This window comes from Cajanus cajan, chromosome 7 (assembly GCF_000230855.2).
Source record: "Cajanus cajan strain Asha chromosome 7, NIPB_CcT2T_4, whole genome shotgun sequence".
NCBI lineage: Eukaryota > Viridiplantae > Streptophyta > Magnoliopsida > Fabales > Fabaceae > Cajanus > Cajanus cajan.
Window position 1 is genome coordinate 60,814,685 of NC_138523.1, and position 19,223 is coordinate 60,833,907.

At 30.4% G+C, this 19,223-nt stretch overlaps 2 protein-coding genes and 1 long non-coding RNA gene across 5 annotated transcripts; 2 read left to right on the forward strand and 1 right to left on the reverse strand.

The window, feature by feature from the left end:
* Nucleotides 1-3,300: 3,300 nt before the first annotated feature.
* Nucleotides 3,301-4,791, forward strand: LOC145949670 (uncharacterized). The gene is made up of 2 exons (XR_014428057.1): nt 3,301-3,591; nt 4,732-4,791. It is a non-coding gene; the product is annotated as an uncharacterized LOC145949670 (long non-coding RNA).
* LOC109804861 (proteasome subunit beta type-2-B) lies at nt 3,766-5,163 on the reverse strand. Its single transcript, XM_083060401.1, has 3 exons — nt 5,006-5,163; nt 4,803-4,926; nt 3,766-4,348 (listed from the first exon to the last, which is right to left on the reverse strand). The coding sequence occupies exons 1-3, from the start codon at nt 5,161-5,163 to the stop codon at nt 4,016-4,018; spliced, it is 615 nt and encodes a 204-aa protein (XP_082916527.1). The 3' UTR covers nt 3,766-4,015.
* A 7,866-nt stretch (nt 5,164-13,029) lies between these two features.
* LOC109818542 (protein CYTOSOLIC ABA RECEPTOR KINASE 5) lies at nt 13,030-17,777 on the forward strand. 3 transcript variants are annotated; one of them, XM_020384038.3, is made up of 9 exons: nt 13,061-13,185; nt 13,426-13,453; nt 14,009-14,186; nt 15,239-15,492; nt 15,609-15,735; nt 15,814-16,087; nt 16,817-16,949; nt 17,052-17,138; nt 17,280-17,777. In XM_020384038.3, exons 3-9 carry the CDS (start codon nt 14,093-14,095, stop codon nt 17,400-17,402), a joined length of 1,092 nt encoding a protein of 363 aa, XP_020239627.1. In that variant the 5' UTR covers nt 13,061-13,185; nt 13,426-13,453; nt 14,009-14,092; the 3' UTR covers nt 17,403-17,777. The 3 variants fall into 3 exon arrangements, with proteins under 3 accessions (XP_020239635.1, XP_020239627.1, XP_029126536.1); XM_020384046.3 differs by lacking the exon at nt 13,426-13,453 and having other exon boundaries at nt 13,030-13,185; XM_029270703.2 differs by lacking the exon at nt 13,061-13,185 and having other exon boundaries at nt 13,268-13,453.
* Nucleotides 17,778-19,223: the final 1,446 nt, after the last annotated feature.

Sequence of the window (19,223 nt, forward strand, 5' to 3'; positions counted from 1 at the left end):
AGGGTGTTAGAGTGTTTCATTGACATTAGTCTTATATAATTTAACAAGTTGTGCAAATTGGTTAAAAGTTTTATCAAGTGTGAATTGATTAAAATCCTTTAATAATTGTCAAGGCCAACAAGCCTGGTTAAAGTTCTCTATCAATGCGAATCTAATTAGTATTGTGCTTAACTGTAATTTGAAGTTTGAACACCACCGATTTTAATAATATTTCCTATTAAGTAAAAACATAAGCAAGATTTAAGCCTTCACAAGTCCTAATTTTTATTTTATTTTATAGATTTCATTAAATTTAAAAAATAGAAAATGTTGACATTTTTGTTATAAAATCTGTAATGTTTTGCATCTATCACTCTCAGAGAATATGACTGTACCACTGTGATTTCCTAGGTCAAAAAGATATAGTTTTAAAAATTAACTAACTAAAATATTTTGTTATTATCTAATCAAAATTAGACGTACCTTTTATTATAAAGATAGTTTAAGTAAAAGTGACAAAATTAACTAAATACTTGCGTTGTTACCGATTAAAATTAGAGGTTTACTTCATAATCAACATATTAAAGTTCGGCACTAAAAATTATAACGAATATTTAGTAAAATTCGAATATTGATCGGAGAAGAACACCAGGAATATTTAAAGAATAACAGCCAAGTTTTTGTCCTATCAAATGTAGAAATTTTCTCCAACTAGAAAAGATGGGATTTAGAGTCAAAGAAGTGAAAGAATCCAAATCGAGACAGGATACAAAAAAATTTATGTCTTGCCTGAATTAATTATAAAGATTTTAGTGTAGTTAATTGCATATTAAAGCTAGTTATCAGACAATTGTAGTTAGTTAAAGTGTATATAGTTTATAGAGTAAAGAGCCTATAGACGCACCCCCTTGGCAAGTGGCAACTCATTTTCTAATCAATACCTTTTTCTCTTTCCTGCATTTACTCTTTCCATCTTTAACATTGTTTCTGCGAGCTTCTTTTCTTTTCTCGCCATGGCTCACTTTTCGGCCATAATCCATCTTTCTTGCATACTTAAATTCCCGATTTAGTTCTGGTTTCTCAACCTTTAGCCAGTGTCAATTATAGTCCATGGAGTCGTTCAATTTAGTTTTTACCAATGCAAAACCTGATGGCACGCACGGATCCTTGGCTTCTCTCTTGATGAGGAAAGAAACATCATCTCTTCTTAGATTTTGAATTCCTTATCCGAAGACTCTAATATGAAATTTATGCTGATACAACAGAATATTTCTGGAAATACCCTCAAGATTGGTTCAAACAGCAAAATGAACCAAGAAAAACATTTGAAGAAAGATCTTATACGCAGGGCCAAAATCAGTCAGTCAATATTTTTCACATCTGAAAGGAATTTGGGAAGAATTTAATGAATTTCAGCCTCCATGCGCACCTGCACATATGGAGTAGTGCTCGAGCATTGATTGAAAACGCACAGCAAGATTGCAACTTACACTTCTCATGGGATTAAATGTTTGTCAAGGGTTTGAAGTCAGATTCTACTGTAAGATCCTCTTCCCCCTGGTGACACTGGAAACGAAAATGCCAAAAAGGATAGACTTATGTGCACTCATTCTGGGATAAATGGTCACACCATTGATAGGTGCTCGGATACCCCCCGGCAATCTAAAGTCCAAGATCATACCATCTATTGTTACAGTTACTGTGAATCAAGTCTCTGAAATGCCACAAAATGTGTCTTCGCCATTATCTCAAGATCAGCGCCAAAAACTCAAATATTTGTTGATTCCTAGTTAATCCAGGTTTCACCTGTCAAGTCACTCATTTCTGTGTCTTAGCCTAATAACAATTGTTTCTATTCATTCCACTTGCACTGTTTAGTTGAATCAAGACTTAATTTTGTATGTCTTCCATACATCCTTTACAGTCAAACTTATTCAGTCACTTCGCCGTCAACTTATTCTAATCTCTCCAGTTCCTTCTGTCATTATTTTTTTACACTGGAGGACAGATCCTTGAAGATGACTGGCAAAGGTGATCCGTAATAAGGTGTTTATGTTCTTCACCTTGAACCAGCCCAGGTTCTAGAATTTATATCTTCAACTTGAACCAATATCTTCAGTTTCTTGTAATAATATCAATATGGATAGTGTTACCAAGGTTTGGCATGCCAGATTTGGTCACCCTTCTCATAAATGTTTGCAAATACTATGCAAAAATTTCAATTTTAATATCCTTCATGATTTCTTTTCTCATCATTATATACTACTAGTCTACTATATGTAAATTGTTTAAACAGAAAAAATATTGCCTTTAGTTTGAAATAATCCTTTCTCTGACCAGAATTTTTTATTTAGGGAACAGGGAACTGTGACATATGGGGGCTATATCACACTCTTGATGGTAAACGACATTTCTTAACTTTTTTTCCGATACAGCATAAAGATGAAGTTTCTAACTTCATTCAAAACATTTTACTCCGATAGAAACTCAGTTTCATGTTATTATCAAGATGATCAGAACAAAGAATACCAGAGAATTGGCCCTGAGTCCCTGACTGACTTCATGTGGTCTAAAGGAACATTACATCAATTCAGTTATGTAGAATGCCCACAACAAACCTCTGAAGGAAATAAAGCACCAGCATCTCTCATGTGGCTAGGTCTCTTTTCTATCATTTAAGGGTGCCACTTTAATTCTGGGATACGTGCAAACAGACTGCTACCTTCATAATCAATTGAACACGAATCATACACCAATTCTGCATTAAAAGTGTCCCTATCATCTACAATATGAAAATGATCCACAATATATGGTCTTCAGAATCTATGGCTGCCTTGCTTTTGTCTCAACACTACCCATCCACTAGAACTTAATTTTCCAAAAGAGCTATCCCATATCAATCTTTGTTGGCTACCCATTTTTGGCTATAAAGGTTATTGATTATACAACTTGTAGACCAAGAATCTTTTTCATATCTGGGATTGGGATGTCATCTTGTTTGAAGACAATATTTCCGTTTCATATAATTCATTAACACTATAATCTCGCATCTCTCTTTCTTGATCTTGTCTACCCTTTGCCTTTACTTGCCTAACCAAATAACCTTGCCACTTACCACAACTCATAAAGCGCCAAACAACCCAAATAAGCACGAGGAATCAATTAACCAGCCTAGAACCTGGATAGACCACTTGACCAACCTCTCAGAATATCCACCAGACCCATAAAACCCCCAGCTTACCTCCAGAACTGTCATATCAGTGTAATACTGTTCCTAATTAAACATATTTCCTATGATCATTTGACACTCACATACAAGTCATTTGTCATGCAAGTCTGCGACATCTATGAACTTGTTTTCTATCAAAAAAGCTATTAAGTTCTCAGAATGGAAAATAACCTTGCAAGAAGAGTTATCAGCCATGGAGGCAAATATTAAATGGTCTGTTGATCCTTTACTTGAAGGCAAATACTCAACAGATTGCAGATGGATCAATAAAGTAAACACCTAGGCAGATGGCAGTGTAGAAAGATAAATATGCATTATCAATGTTAGAGGAGGATTTCATTCATTGCAAAACAGCAATTCTGCCAATGGATCCTAATCTCAAGGTAACTTCCCATGAAGTTGATCTACTACCAAATCCTTCAAAATATCATAAACTGATTGGAAGGTTGTTATATCTTATCATTTCTTGACCAATAACATAAAGTGGGGCTAAAAACCCAAAAATCTAAAATCGTCAGGGAAATACAAAACTAGAAAGGTCAGCCCACAACAACAAAGAAAGACAAGAATGGATTCAGAATCCATTTCTAAATCCATTAAAATCAAACCTACCTCACACAATGTCATACATTCATTTCAGAACAGAACTAGCCATCATGCATTTAATTCAAATGATAAACTGTCATACTTTAGAGCATCTATAAACCATGATTTTCAGAGACATTACAAGACCATTCAAAAAATTGTAGAAAGATAAAAGCATAGGCAAATGAAAAGAAGTCCACTGAAAATCAGAGACAGGGTTACTCAAGCTGAAGGAACAGGAGTATCCTTGACTGATTCGCGCCATGCATACTCTCTTGCACCATCCTTGTCAACAATTTTAATAACAAAGTTGGGTGGCGCAACAACCAGCCTGGACCTGATCTCCATAATGCATTTATCAACAAGGCCAATCGCTTCTTCAAGAGACATTCCACTGTGGTAGTGTCTGTCCATCATTGAGAGTGAAAAATAGGAGCCATAACCAAAAGCCCCCTTTTCAAGCTTATGCAGAGTCGCAATGTAGTCAATATAGTATAGTTCAGGACCCACCTCCTTGTCATAACCAGCAAGTAGGATGTTCACAGAGTATGGATTCTAAAAAAAACATGAGGCACCAAACGAATCATTAACCAACTATTATATAGTCTAAGGCACTGTTTGGAGAAACATCTCCACAAACACTTATCAATTGTTTTTCCAATAAGCTAAATTGGAGAAATTAGATGAGAGAGTTTCTACAAAATTTAAGAATTTGTTTGGATAAATTTCTTTCAGGAGAAAAAGAAAATCAGAAAGGAAAAATGAAATTAGTTTCTCCATAAGCTAAAATTAGCTTATGCATTAACTAAATACTGTCGTATTAACTTGTCTAAAAACTTGTTTTTATTTTTCCTTCCTATTTTTTTTCTTGAGAAGTTTATCTGAGCATACCCTAAGTGCATAAGTTGATTTTATATCCTGTTTTTCTTTTCTTACAGGTATTTATGGAAAAGTTGATCCAAAATGGTCCAAGGACATGAAAAAATGGGAATTAGGGTTTGGAAGATACCTTGCGGAGAGCAGTGGCGAGTTCGCCACGAGTGAAATTGGCGGCGGCGGCGGTGGTCAAAGGGATGCCGTTACGGAACTGATACAAGGCGACGTTTTTCTGAATGTACTCTGTGAATTGAACCCTAAAACGGAAGGGAACGGAAAGGGGTAAGAATTGAAAATTTAGAACAAGGAAAGGGAAAGGGAAAGAGAAAGGGGTACCTGTCTCCGGGCTCGCCACTGGCGGCGATGAGTTTGTGGGAATCGAGGAGCATGATCTTGTCCTCGTTGGACTTGTGGACGAGGATGCTGTGCACCGCCGATGAATCCGCCACCACGATCGCGAAACCATTACCCACCAAGCCGAATACGCACTCCATCACTCTCTTTTTTTCTTCTTCTTCTTCTTCTTCTTCTCTGTGTCTAAGCCTAATGTAAGGGTTTATAACTGCGAAACTGTATACAAATTCTAATTTATTTTTTCCTCAGATGCCTTTGTCCCTTGAGCAAGAAACTTCACTACTTCACCTCCCCTCACAACACTATGTGCTTCTTTTTTTTTCTTTTTTCTTCTCAAATCTCTTTTTGTTTTTTTTTTTCATTTGTTAAATAATATTATGACAAAAAACAAAGATCTAATATTATTTAAATAATGCTGTAAAAATTGGAATTATACAAAGCTAAATTATATTTGAAAATATATATTTATATGTAAACTAAAATGATGTGAATAATTTTGATATTATGTTAGGAAATAAAATAAGAAAAATATTAATAAGAATGTGAGTATGTAAAAATAAATAAATAACACTTTGTTTTTTCTTTATAACATGGAAATAAGTATAATTGATGAAAATATGTGAGAGATGAATAGAGGAAAAAAAAAGTAAAAATAAGGTTGTATTTGATTCTTTAATTAAAATATGAATAATTAAAGATAAATAATATTATAAAATTATTTAATTTAAATAGTTAAATAGAAAAGTGTGAAAAAAGTTAAAATATTATTGTCATTTTTCTTTAAAAAAAATAACTTAATCAACCCTTAGAAGAATTATTTAATCGATTTTATGTATCGTAATAGATTGAGTGCGTGTTTGTTTCAGCTTTTAAATGTGAAAATTCACGTTTATGAGAAGAAAAAAAATTAAAACTTTTACGTAAATTTATTTGTAAACGTGAAAAGAAAAAGAAAAACTACGTTTATAAATCGAAACCAAACATGCATTGAATTAGCATTCCAGGAAACAAATACATTGCACAAGTATATTTTTAATCAATAATGAAGTTCTTGATCGATTACAACATTTTTTAAATGAATTACAACATATACAAATCAGAACAAATACAACAGGACCAATAGTGGCATTTGACACGAGATTAATTGATTGATATATAATATATCCTTTAACTGATCAACATGATTTTTTTTTCGTAAAAAAATTACTACAAATGATAGGTTTTTTTCTTGTGTTGAAATATGTGACTTATTTAAGAGAGAGACTTGGTTTAATTTCTTTTGAAAAAGTGATTTTTTTTATCTTTAAAAACTTTTCCTAAAATCACCATCTTCAAGTATCAAATGTTTAACCCCAAGCGTGTGGTTCAGCGGTAATGGTTGATTCACGCTTAAGCAAGGTCAGGAGTTCGAAGGAGTTCGACTCCTACCTTGTGTATGCAGCCGCGTTAAATCTTGAGACCAATTATCTCACCCTCAACGTAGCGAGGAGATTAGTCACTACTGTCGACGGTGGATACTCCAGGACAAACCAAAAAAAAAAAGTATCAAATGTCTTTTAAAAAAGTGATCGATCACAATAATAAAACATCAGTTAAAGACTAAGGGGGGTGTATTGGATTAGGATTTTAAAGGACTTTTTTAGTGAAAAAAAATCTTGCGGATTTTAAAAGACTTTGCAGGATTTTCATGACTTTTAAGATTTTGCAGGATTCTACAAGATTTAAAATCAGGATTTTAATGGATTCTACAAGACTTTTAAATCAGGATTTTAATGGATTCTGTGGGATTTTGTGGAGTTTTGACATTTGATAAGATTTAAAAAAAAATTCATACATTCAAATTTAAAAAGAGTCAAAGATAAAATAATTAAAAAAAAACAATAATGTTTAGATAAATAATAATAATAATTCTAAATAATATTCTATCATCTTTTTATAGCATCCACTATCAATTGTAACAATTCATCGGAATCCTCCTTGGTCTAAGCTTCATAGTTTTCTTTCTCTTTTCCTTTTTCTTTATTATTTTCATGTGAATCTCCCATTTGAATTACTAAAATAATATATGTTGAAAACCAGTTATATAAATAATTATGGATAAGAGACAAAATCAATAAAATTATATTATTCTTTTTTTAAGCACATCAATTATACAAGATCGAATATATCTTGGCTATCCAAATGGATCAAATATCTCAATCATTATAAAAAAAATGTAAAAACGAAAATATAGAAACAAAAGATAATTTTTTATATTAAAAAAATTAGTATATTCGATACTGAGAAAATATTTAGATATATAATCTTTTTATATAAATAGGAGTATTTAGATATAGAGAATATATATATATATATATATATATATATATATATATATATATTTATTTTAGTTATATATTATATGATAATTTTTAATGATATTTATAAATGTAAATTATTCTAACAAATATTTTAACAATATTTTATTTTTTAAAAAATAAGCTAATGAAGGCATAAATCCTAAATCCTAAAAAATTAGATACTGCAATGTCTTATGTTAATTTTCTTTTTTAAAAATATAAAAAAAAATCTTAAATTCACAATATAAAAATAAAAAGAAAAATTCATAGTAAAAAAAATAAAATAATTGTTGAGTCATAAAAGGAGGGATAAGAGTAACAAATTCAAGGGAATGAGAGAGTTCGCAGTTTTTATGCTGAGAGGGTTCTTCCCCCAACTAAGATCCATTTTCATCTCATTCTACTCACAGAAACCCTAACAAATTCATCTTATATATATATATATATATATATATATATATATATATATATTTAGAGATTATGATATCAATTTCATCTTTCACCTTTTTTTTCTTCTTGACGTATGTTATAAAAAAAATTACCACTTAAAAGTTGAAATTTCAAGCATTTTTTTTGTTATATAAAGGAACAAATTCAACTACATAGAATAAAATAAAGCAAGTCAATTAAAGAGAACGAACAGAAAAATAGAGCAAGTCAATGACACTATCATTTACATATCAGAGTTTCACAAAATAGGAGAATGGGATGAGAACAGTACTACAATATTATATATGAGCAATGAATAATAGTATAGTATTATTATTAGAGAAAAAATGGAGAAGACAGGAGCATAGAAAAAAAAAGATGAAAAACCCACTTGAAAATTATTGTAACACTTGAAAAATCACTTCAAACAATCCTTCAAAATCCGTTGGGTTTGGATGAGATTGTTTTATGAATCTGGTATTTATAGATAACACTAGAAAGTCCTTCAAAATCCCTCTCACACAACAATCCTTTAAAATCCTTATATTTTTGAATACCAATGGATTGTTTTTAAGTTGTAAAAAATCTCAAATGAATACCAGTGGATTTTAATGGACTCTTTAAAAAATCTTGAAAATCCAGATTGAATACTACTGGATTGTTTTTAAGTGACATAAAATCCTGATTGAATACCAATGGACTTTTTTACTCAAAAAAAAGTCTTTTAAAATCCTACAAAATCCTAAACCAATACACCCCCCTAATTCTTTAAAAGAAATTAATGTAAACGCAATAAAAAAATATATTGCAATAATTAAAGATAAGAAGAAAAATTAATGTAAACGCAATAAAAAAATATATTGCAATAATTAAAGATAAGAAGAAAAAGTAAAGAATTTACAATAATTTACTCTCCACTTTAAAAGCTACACTCATCGTTAGCAATCCACATTATACCGATCAAGAAAATTTCAAAATATCACAATATTTATTTCCTTTAAATCCACATTAAATTGATGAAGAAAACTTCAAAAAATTTATGAGAAAATTTTCAACTGCTTATTCAAATAAAAATCCTATTCAAATGAACAAGTACTCTTTAGAAAAATCTTGTCCTTTGAAGTTACAATTTTTTTTTTTCCTGATTGACACTATTTAACTTCTTTTTTTTATTTGTCTTTTCAATTCATTTGTATTAATTATATTTTACTAAATTATAATTTTTTAATTGATAAAGGAAATTGTTTATCAATTTTAAGATATCAAACATACTTTTTGTGACATAAATTAGTAAATAGTAAGTTTTATATCAATTTTTACTAACTTTCTCAATGATTTTAGGGATCGGCTTATTTTTGTTTCTTGTGTATAACATGATTTCATTCACTTTAACATATTTGTGAGTTTCAATAAATTTTTTATTTGTTTAAAATATTAAGAAATTGGTTAGTCATGCACAAAGTGATCATTGCTCATGATAGATAATACGTATTTAAGATTTTATAAAGTAAAACTCTATATTATGTTTGATAACACATTATTTATCTAAAAGTTTATATCTTATATTTCTTCTGATTTATATTTTACAAAAATATTTATCTTTAAAAAATATATTATGTGTGTTATTATTAAAACTTAAAAATTTAAGGGATAAATATCATTTTTTAACCTAACAATTACATAAAAAAGTATAATAGAAAATAATTACCATAATTAACTAGGATTTCCAATATTAAGTTTTTCTACCTTGCAAGATATTTTTTGGCTTACTTATAATATCTAGTGTTAGTTAAAATTCTTAATGGTTCACGCTTAAATCAACATGGAAAAAAAAATGTGAGATCAGTAGCTTTAAAAAATTCACCACCCTATTTAATTTTAACCAAATAACCTCACATCTTACTTTTGCTTTTATTTATACTCTCATCAATTTCTCACCAATTTTAAAGTTACCAAACAAATTGTAAGAAAAAGAAAATGAAAAGAATACGTATTTTATAAAAACTATAAAAAAAAATTTACATATATATTTTTTTACCCTCAATTACATTATATATATTTTTACTCTGTTTATGTGTCATTTTATTTTTAAAATTTCAATTTCTTATTTTATTTTCTTAATTCTATATTTCTTTTATCAATCACATTCTCCGTTGAAAGTGATCATATTCGAGTTTGTTAAAATCATCAAGGACGATAAAACTAATAATCAATACTTAACAATTTTAATGATTTCAAAAGCCTTTTTTTAATAATAAATAATAGACTAAATTATATTTTTAGTTCATCTATAATTTTAAATTTACAATTTTGGTCTTCAAAATTTTAATTCAACACTTTTAATATTTCAATTTTATATAATTTATAATTTGTAATATTTCTTTTTATCCTATCAAATAACTAATAAAACAGTTCACCTTCTATTCATTACTTTCTCTCTCTCTCTTTTTTTTTTAAATCAAACAAATCATTAATGTTATTAAATGTTTTTTTTGATAAAGCACTCTAGCTGTTAAGAAAAAATTGTTTAAAAAATGTTTCATGATAATATGACTTAAATATTTTTCATTTTTGTGTTTTTATTTAATATTTATATGTTTGACATGTATATTTTCTTAAGTTTATTACTAAAAAGTTAATGACATGTATGATGATGGTAACGGTCTATGTGAACATGTGTTCAAAATGGTACTTTATTATGACAAGTCATGAATTTTGAATTTGATAATAGTTATATATGATTTGGAAGATCTTGGTATCTCTACTATTTTGATTTACTATATTATATCACTCAAAAATTATGAGTAGATCATTCATTCATGAGACAAATGTTTTTCAAGTTCTTAGTCTATAATAGAAAAGTTTGTTGTTAGGGTAAATTTGTAAAAGCACATGACTTGTGATAATAGATAAATGTGAAGTAAAGCTACTTTGATGGAATCTTAATGTAAGGTAAAGTTTATGAAAGTATTGGATGAGATGGTAATGTGAAAGATTTAATGAATTATTTAGGGTGGTTAGGTTAATTTTGAATGGAATTTGATGTGAAACTTTCAAAATCATATTCATTATCATTTAATTTTATTTTTATATTTTTTTATGAATATGATTTATATCCTAAATTTGATAATTAATGACTAATTTATATCTATAAAACATGATTTTTGTCGGTCAAATATTATTCTAATACAAACAAAAGCATATATAATTACATTGATACATATATAAAGAGAGAAAAGATTATCCAATTTCTTTGATTATCATGCTTTTGAAAAATAAATATTACCTTTCATTAGGCGTGACATATCTATGTTTTATTTATATACTCAAAATTATAATAATAAAAAAAAGAGAAAATCTTGACCAACAGAAAAAAGAAAAAACTGAGAGAAATTTCTTATTATTATGATAAATAATAATCACAAAATTAAACTATTAGATTGTATTTCAACATGACATATTAAAAAAAATGCATAATCAATATTAAAAAAAAATGTACATGATATCTTAAGTGGTTATGTAACGTGAACTAATTTTTAATTTTGATCATTTATGTATGGACCAAATTTTTATTTTTTATTTTTCACAACAACCAAGAATTCTTATTTGATATGATTATTATGTGTAAAATAATTTATTTGGTGAAATGGCCTTTTTTTACTAGAGTGGAAAAATTAATACGGACTATCAAATTTTATCACATATGGTAAGATTAAAATTTACAAATCAAGTGAATTTTCTAAAATGTGAAACGACTTTTGTTCAATCTTATCTATTTTATTTGATCCACCACTTTTTTTCTTTTCTAATATATATATATATATATTATGCTAATTAGACTGCCTATATAACGAAGCTTTTTACCTTATAAAGTCGTGTTAGTACGTACTTGTATTTTATTTCACGCAAACAAAATAATTTTCTATACAAATACATATATTTTCGACATCTTTTTATTTTATTTCTATATTTATTTATAATTACTATTTTCTGAAATGTTACATTAGACATGCGGAGATTGAGATTATAATTTTAAAGTTCCATTTTATTGAAAGAATTTTTTTATACAAAATCTGTACAATGGTTTCATTGGTTTTGTAGTTTAAGTCTAAGATCTCGATGTCCAAAAGTACTTTGACGTGGTCAAACTCATATTGTTTTTCATTTACAATGCTGAATTTTTTATTATTATGAATAAATATTAGGTTGCAATGGCTTAACTTAGAAGGATGAAAATGAAGATGAATTCCTTTATTGATATGAAGAAACTTAGAATTTGAGTGGTTTGGTTGAAGAGATTGTTGTTGAATGTAAGGAATCAAAAGGCATGTGCTCCAATTTCTTTGTAACGGTGGCCACTAATATAAAAAAAAACAAGTTACCTTAAAAAATAATAATAGTAAGCATAAGAAAATGAAAACCGGCGAATGCAGAAAAGAAAAGGTCCCTCAATGAATAACAGTTGGCCACAGATACCTTCTCTCATCATGGCACCGCCCCCTCTTTCCTTTCCTACAAAGTAAACAAATCAAAAAGTGCCCAACACACAAATAAATTTATCAATGCCATCGAATAATACTTCAACTTACCATTATTTTTATTTACTCGAAAATCAAGACTCCACATATGTGTATTATCTATACAATACATGCATATTTTATTTGAATGAAAAGAAAAGCTTAAAAACTTAATTTAGTCTCATACTTATGTGATATGTTAATTTTGTATTTGAAACAACTTGTTCTAAAATTAAAAAGAGTCCGTTTTACTTGTATTTATTGTGTGTTAATTGTGTATCTGGAAGGGGCCGTTCTAGATGGTTTAAGAACATGTCGTTCTAGATGCAAAATTAACATATGACAAATACAATCCGAACAGACCATTCTGGTTTCAAAATGGGATGTTCTACATGCATTAAAGAAGGAGGAAGAAACCTTGCCATCTATACATCTATGTGACATCTACGTCATCTATATTTAACATCGTTTATGAAATTTAGACGGAAGTCCCACATTGATATATTTTTAAATTATTAAGAACTAAATTAAAACAAAAAATAAAGTAGGACTAAATTCAAAATTTTAATTATTACAAACGAAAAAAAAAAGATTTTCTATAAGATGTAATTTGCTCACAATGGGTCATAGCATTTATTAATTATGATAAGTTATATATAAAATAATAAAGAAAAAAGAAATAAAAAAAATAAAAGCATATGGTAATTAGTTAAAAAAGTAGTAGGAGTTGTTAAGAAATGATTGGATGAGGATTAAAAGACACCTGGCTCTGATTCTTGGTTTCGCTCTCAATCTCAATCTTCTCTTTAATATTGGTTCCTTGGCAGAAACAAACCCTAACATAGCATAGCATAGAGCGTAGCAACCAATTTTTAAGGTAATTTCAATTCTCTCCCGTTCCTTTCACCTCCAATTTCGCTTCTCTTCTAATTTTGGCTCTCATTTCCCCTTTCTCTTATTTCCCTCTTTCCCTTTTCCTCACTTTGCTTCTTCATCGTTTTGGGCCTCTTCGGGTGTTCTGCGAATCCGATTTGGCCTTAATTTCGCCATTCCTTTTTTGGATTCGTTTCTAATTTCTTTTTCTTTTCATTTTTTTTTTTATTTTGATGGACCGCAGAGACCGCCACCATCGTCCTGGTCATTTGGTAACAACAATTCCTTTCCGCTGCAATTTCTTCTTTCATACCATCCCCTTTTCAATTCTAAAATAAAGGATGATTTTTCACCCTCTCCTCTTTTATTTCATCAAACATCAAAATCAGGGGGGCATTTCCCTTTAAAATTAAACGTGTCTAATTTTCTTCGTTTGTATTATGTTTTTGAGCAATATACCGTTTATGAGATTAAGGCGATGGCCAAAATTTAGGGTCTCATGTCGCAATTTTTTATTCCCCCTATCAGCATGTCGGGCATTGAATTATTCGGGAATTGGGCGTGATCAATGACCGTTATGATCTGATTCTTTAAAATTCATGGTTTTAGAATCAGGATGGATTTATTCGTAACTTATTGTTAATTTTTATGAAGTAATTAGGGTCAAATAGCTGGTGATGAACGCGTATTTATTACTTTTTAATGCTGAATGAAAGTCTCGAAGATATGTTGAATATACACACCAGTTTGAGGAGTTTTCAAATTGGTTTGTTTTTCACGTATAACATAAAATTTTGGGTATTTATGCTTCTTGTGACCATATGTAGGCACATGCTTCTCCTCCTGATTACTTTGTCCGCTTGGGGAATACAACTTACAAAGACGATCTATATTTGAGGAAGAGGACAAGGATGCGTCGGTGGCTTTGTTGCACTTGTCAGGTGGAAGAGTCTTACCCATCAAACGAAAATGAACACCTGAAAAGCCCAAGGAGTTATGGGGATGGTGAGTTTGTTAACCTCAGTCCAGTGTGTTGTTTTGTCCAAATATTGTTTACTACTTGAGATAGAAGTAAAAGTAAACCACAAAATATATCGAAAGAACAGTTAATTTTAAGGCTTTTAATTACACTTTTCAGGAATGTCTCTGGTTTATTTCTTTAAGCCAGTCTCTCTATCATTTAGCTTCCAATTTGTTTTCAATTCATATTTTTCATTGCTTTATTCATAGTAGTCAATAGTGCAGTGTGGTGGTTCTATAGCTGAGTGGCGGAGTGTAGTGGCCCTGAATTGTTATGGGTTTCAAATAGTGGAGTGGTTTTCAGTAGGCAGCCATTGTGGCTGCTATAGTGTTTTGTCACTAATAGCTGCAATGCCATGATATAGTCTTCAAAAACCCATTTTTACCCCAGAATACATTGTTTAGATATTTTTGGGTGAAATTGTAATGTATCCACCAATTTGCTAATGCATTTCTGCTTCAGAAATATAGTAGATGTAGTTGAAGAACCTGAAGATATTTGAGAGAAAAAGCTGAAGTGTGTATCATACACTTTGCTCCAAACTTTATATATATATATATATGTGTGTATGTGTGTGTGTGTGTGTGTATCTAGAAAGTACAAGGCAAGACAGAAAAAAAGGGATAGCAGTCTGATTCCTGATACAGCCACCAACATCAGTGAAAAGATGTCAAAAAGAAAGAAAGTAACAATTAACACTAAAGATGTTTAACCCTTCTTCCTTGACCATTCCACAAAACGTTACCTCTGGTTTGACATCTGTTCCTTCACAATCCGCACTTCACAAAAAGTTACCCAGTTTTTGTTTTTGATATTGGAGTATTTATAGACTAGTAAATATAGTGGTCATCTGGCTTCCCACAATCCGTATAGTGTTTTCAGAGCTAGCTGCTATTCAAGATTGATAGCTATGGCTTCATTTGAATGCTTCAACATCTTGATTTCACAATTTTACTGTTCTCGTAGTTCACCATATCAGATGGCTGGCTCTTTTACTGTTAAAGATTACTCATGTTTCGATTATTATTTGCTTTAGGCAACCAAAAGGGCTCAAAGGTGTCAGCTCCTGTCAAGCCTGAAACACAAAAGGCACCACCACCTATTGAAGCTCCAGCACTATCTTTAGATGAGCTGAAGGAAAAGACTGACAACTTTGGTTCAAAGGCTTTAATTGGTGAAGGATCATATGGAAGGGTGTATTACGCAACCTTAAACAATGGAAAAGCAGTGGCTGTGAAGAAACTTGATGTTTCATCTGAACCCGAAACAAATAATGAGTTTTTGACCCAGGCATGTCCCTGCTATCAACTAAACAAACGATTATAATTTATACATTGCAAGCATGCTGGTTTCTAGATGGTTATTGTAAGTTTATTAGCTTTCTCATTCAGTGTTCCTAATTTCAGGTTTCCATGGTCTCAAGATTGAAGAATGAAAATTTTGTTGAGTTGCATGGTTACTGTGTTGAAGGAAATCTTCGTGTACTTGCATATGAATTTGCAACTATGGGCTCTCTTCATGACATACTACATGGTATGTAGCTTCATGTCCTATCTTGTATTTCATACCTAGTAAGTTCTGTCAATGATTTTGGTTGTCTTTCCACTTCAGGTAGAAAGGGAGTTCAAGGCGCACAACCTGGGCCAACTCTTGATTGGATACAGCGAGTTAGAATTGCAGTTGATGCAGCAAGGGGATTGGAATATTTGCATGAGAAAGTTCAACCAGCGATTATACACAGAGATATCAGATCAAGTAATGTGCTGATCTTTGAAGATTACAAGGCTAAGATAGCTGACTTTAACCTTTCTAATCAGGCCCCTGACATGGCTGCACGTCTTCATTCAACTCGTGTATTGGGGACTTTTGGTTATCATGCTCCAGAGTAAGCTTGAAAGCCCTGCTATAATTTAAGTTTATATCTATATTTGCTTTCATGTTTCCTTTGAATTCATATTTATGATATCTTGTGTTATAAGAAGACCTTCTTCTTCTTTTTTTTTAACGTTTTTTACACTTCTAGTGCTGCCTTTAAATATATATATATATATAGAGAGAGACACACACAGAGAGAGCTGTATTTCATTATCTATTGGCAAAGAGTATCAACTGGTATTTGTATTTGACCTTGAAAGATGTGAATTCAATTCTTGTTTAAATTTTGTTGATGGTTTCTTTAGATGTTTTAATCCATATATTGTGTAACCATGTTTCCATTTCCAACTTCTTGGATTCAATACATGTGAATTCAATTCAAATGGTAATCTTTCAACTTTACTTCATGATAAAGATGTAAGTCTTGATTGGTAAGTTATAGTCATGAAGAGTGAATGAGGTTCCATAGTATCATTACTTGCCTTGGATGTGGTCTAGTTTTTTCTTCATTTCTCCGTACTCCCCATTATCGGTCTAGCTTTGGATGTGTTGTTTAGGGAATACGCTTTGAGGAATGCGGATTCATCAGGAACTTTAAGAAAACAATTAGCGTCTTTGTGTGCTTAGCTATGATTTTCCATCTTTAATTTATTTTGTTCCTCATCTCAACTCTTTTGCCTCCTTAGAGAATTTATTTTGTTTTTTGATTCCTATTTTCCTGTGTTGCCTAACTTTACAGATATGCAATGACTGGGCAGTTGACTCAAAAAAGTGATGTCTATAGTTTTGGTGTTGTTCTTCTTGAGCTTCTTACAGGAAGAAAACCTGTTGACCATACCATGCCTCGAGGACAGCAGAGTCTTGTCACATGGGTCAGTGTGCCTGCCTAAATTCATAGCTCGTTTCTGCTGTTTTTCAATCATTTACCACCGGTTCAGCCATAGATATTTTGTTGACATTGATATTTTTTGTAGGCTACACCAAGATTAAGTGAAGATAAAGTGAAACAGTGTGTAGACCCAAAACTTAAGGGAGAATACCCCCCTAAAGGAGTTGCTAAGGTATCTATTTCTCTTTCTCCCTGCTCTTGCACACACGCACACACACATGCAGAGACTCTTCTTGACTCATGAATAACGTTCTGGTGCTTGGATCTTCCATTTTGAGGCTGACATTATCGGTGCTTATTGTTGACCATGCAGCTTGCAGCTGTTGCAGCACTGTGCGTGCAGTATGAAGCTGAGTTTAGGCCAAATATGAGCATTGTTGTTAAAGCACTCCAACCACTTCTGAAGTCTCCTGCTGCTCCTGCACCGGAAAGTTGAAGCAAATAAATTGAAGTTTTAAACTTTGGTTTCTGCATCTTCTGCACAGTTCGATTCAATTACCTCTGGATTTCATCAAATACTGCAGATATATCTATCTATATATTTATTTTTGTTTGAGATTTGATGTGTAGGATTGGATTGGCTCGTTTCTCGTCATTGTTAAATTCCATTGTATTTACAGCATTGCACTTGTTGTGCTGAGTCTGCTGGCGTCTATAGAGCCATAATGCAACAATAGGTTTGGGTTGCGTGGTGAATATTTGTGCGGGTAAATGTTGTTTGTCCCTTAACGTTAATGCCCCCATATTCTTTATTTGTTTCTTGCTATCAAACTGAGCTGATACTTTGGAAAGACCTATATTTGGTGGAACATTTTTTCTTGTCTTTTTTTTTTTTTTTTTTTTTTTTTTGCGTATGGTAACAGGATTATAATAATTATTGTAATTACTCCCCGCCCCCACCCCTCCAGTTCCTTGGTTGTGGGGTAACAGGATTATGATTCTTGTTTTTGCAATATTATTTGTTTCTGCTTAATTTGCATGTTTTGTTTACTTGGACTGGACTTGGAGGGACACCTGTAGGATTTTTTAAAAAAAGAAATTGACAGTTAAGTGTATATGATTCCGCGGGGAATGATCTTTTAAAAAAGCTAAAATATATTTCTCGCTCTGGGAATTCACGATTGCAGAATAGTCATCACGTTGGTGGCAACGGGCTTCGTTGAAGTTTATTTAAACGTATTGATTGTGGGACAGGACTTTAAAAGTCAATTAGCTAGGGGTTCAAGGGGATTAATCCAATAGTCAAAGCAGTAGTTCATAAATGAGAGGTTTATTTAAACGTGTATTGATTGTCGGACAGGGACTTCGATTAAGTAGGGGTTCAAGGGTATTAATCGAAAAGTCAAAGCAATTTAATACATAGCATATTTAGGGGTGTAATTGGATATGAATAATCTCTCAACCTGAAATGATCAAAATTGATTTAATGAGTTTGGATTATCTTTTATTTTTTTTTGAGTTAGATCTAATTTAATTTAATCCAAATTCTGTATTTTATATATCAGGTAACAAGTTCTATATATTTTGACCCGTAATTTAATTTAATCTGAGCATATATAATAATAATATTAATAAGAACAACAACAATAATAAGATAGTATGATTAATTGTCCAAGACAATATTCTTTATTATTTTTGTTTAATAACAAGTATTGTATTTTTTAGTTGATAGTATTATAATAATATACCAATCTAATTTAATTTAATCCTAATTTAGTATTTTATAGGTCGAGTAACAAGTTCTATATATTTTGACTCATAATTTAGCTTAATCCGATCATATATAATAATAATATTAATAAGAACAACAACAATAATAAGATAGTATGATCAATTATCCAAGACAATACTCTTTATCATATTTGTTCAATATCAAGTATTGTATTTTTGAGTTGATAGTATTATAATAGTATAACATTTATTTTAAAATTTATTTTATATTAATGTTGGTTATTTGAATTTATAACAATGCAGTTAATCAACAAATTTATTTTAAAATTTAATTTATATTATTATTTGTTTTATTGGTTGAAAATACAATATTTGTAATAAAATATTAAAATATTTATATCTATTATGAAATATTTAAGTTTTTATAAAAAAATTAAATAAACTTAATTATGTTGATTCGATTAATCAAACTCAATTTAACCTGTTCATAAACAAGTAGGATTGAGTTTGATTTTTTAAAAAATATGTACTAATCCAATTTAATTCAACCGGTTAAATTTTGATCACATCAAATAATAAATTTATC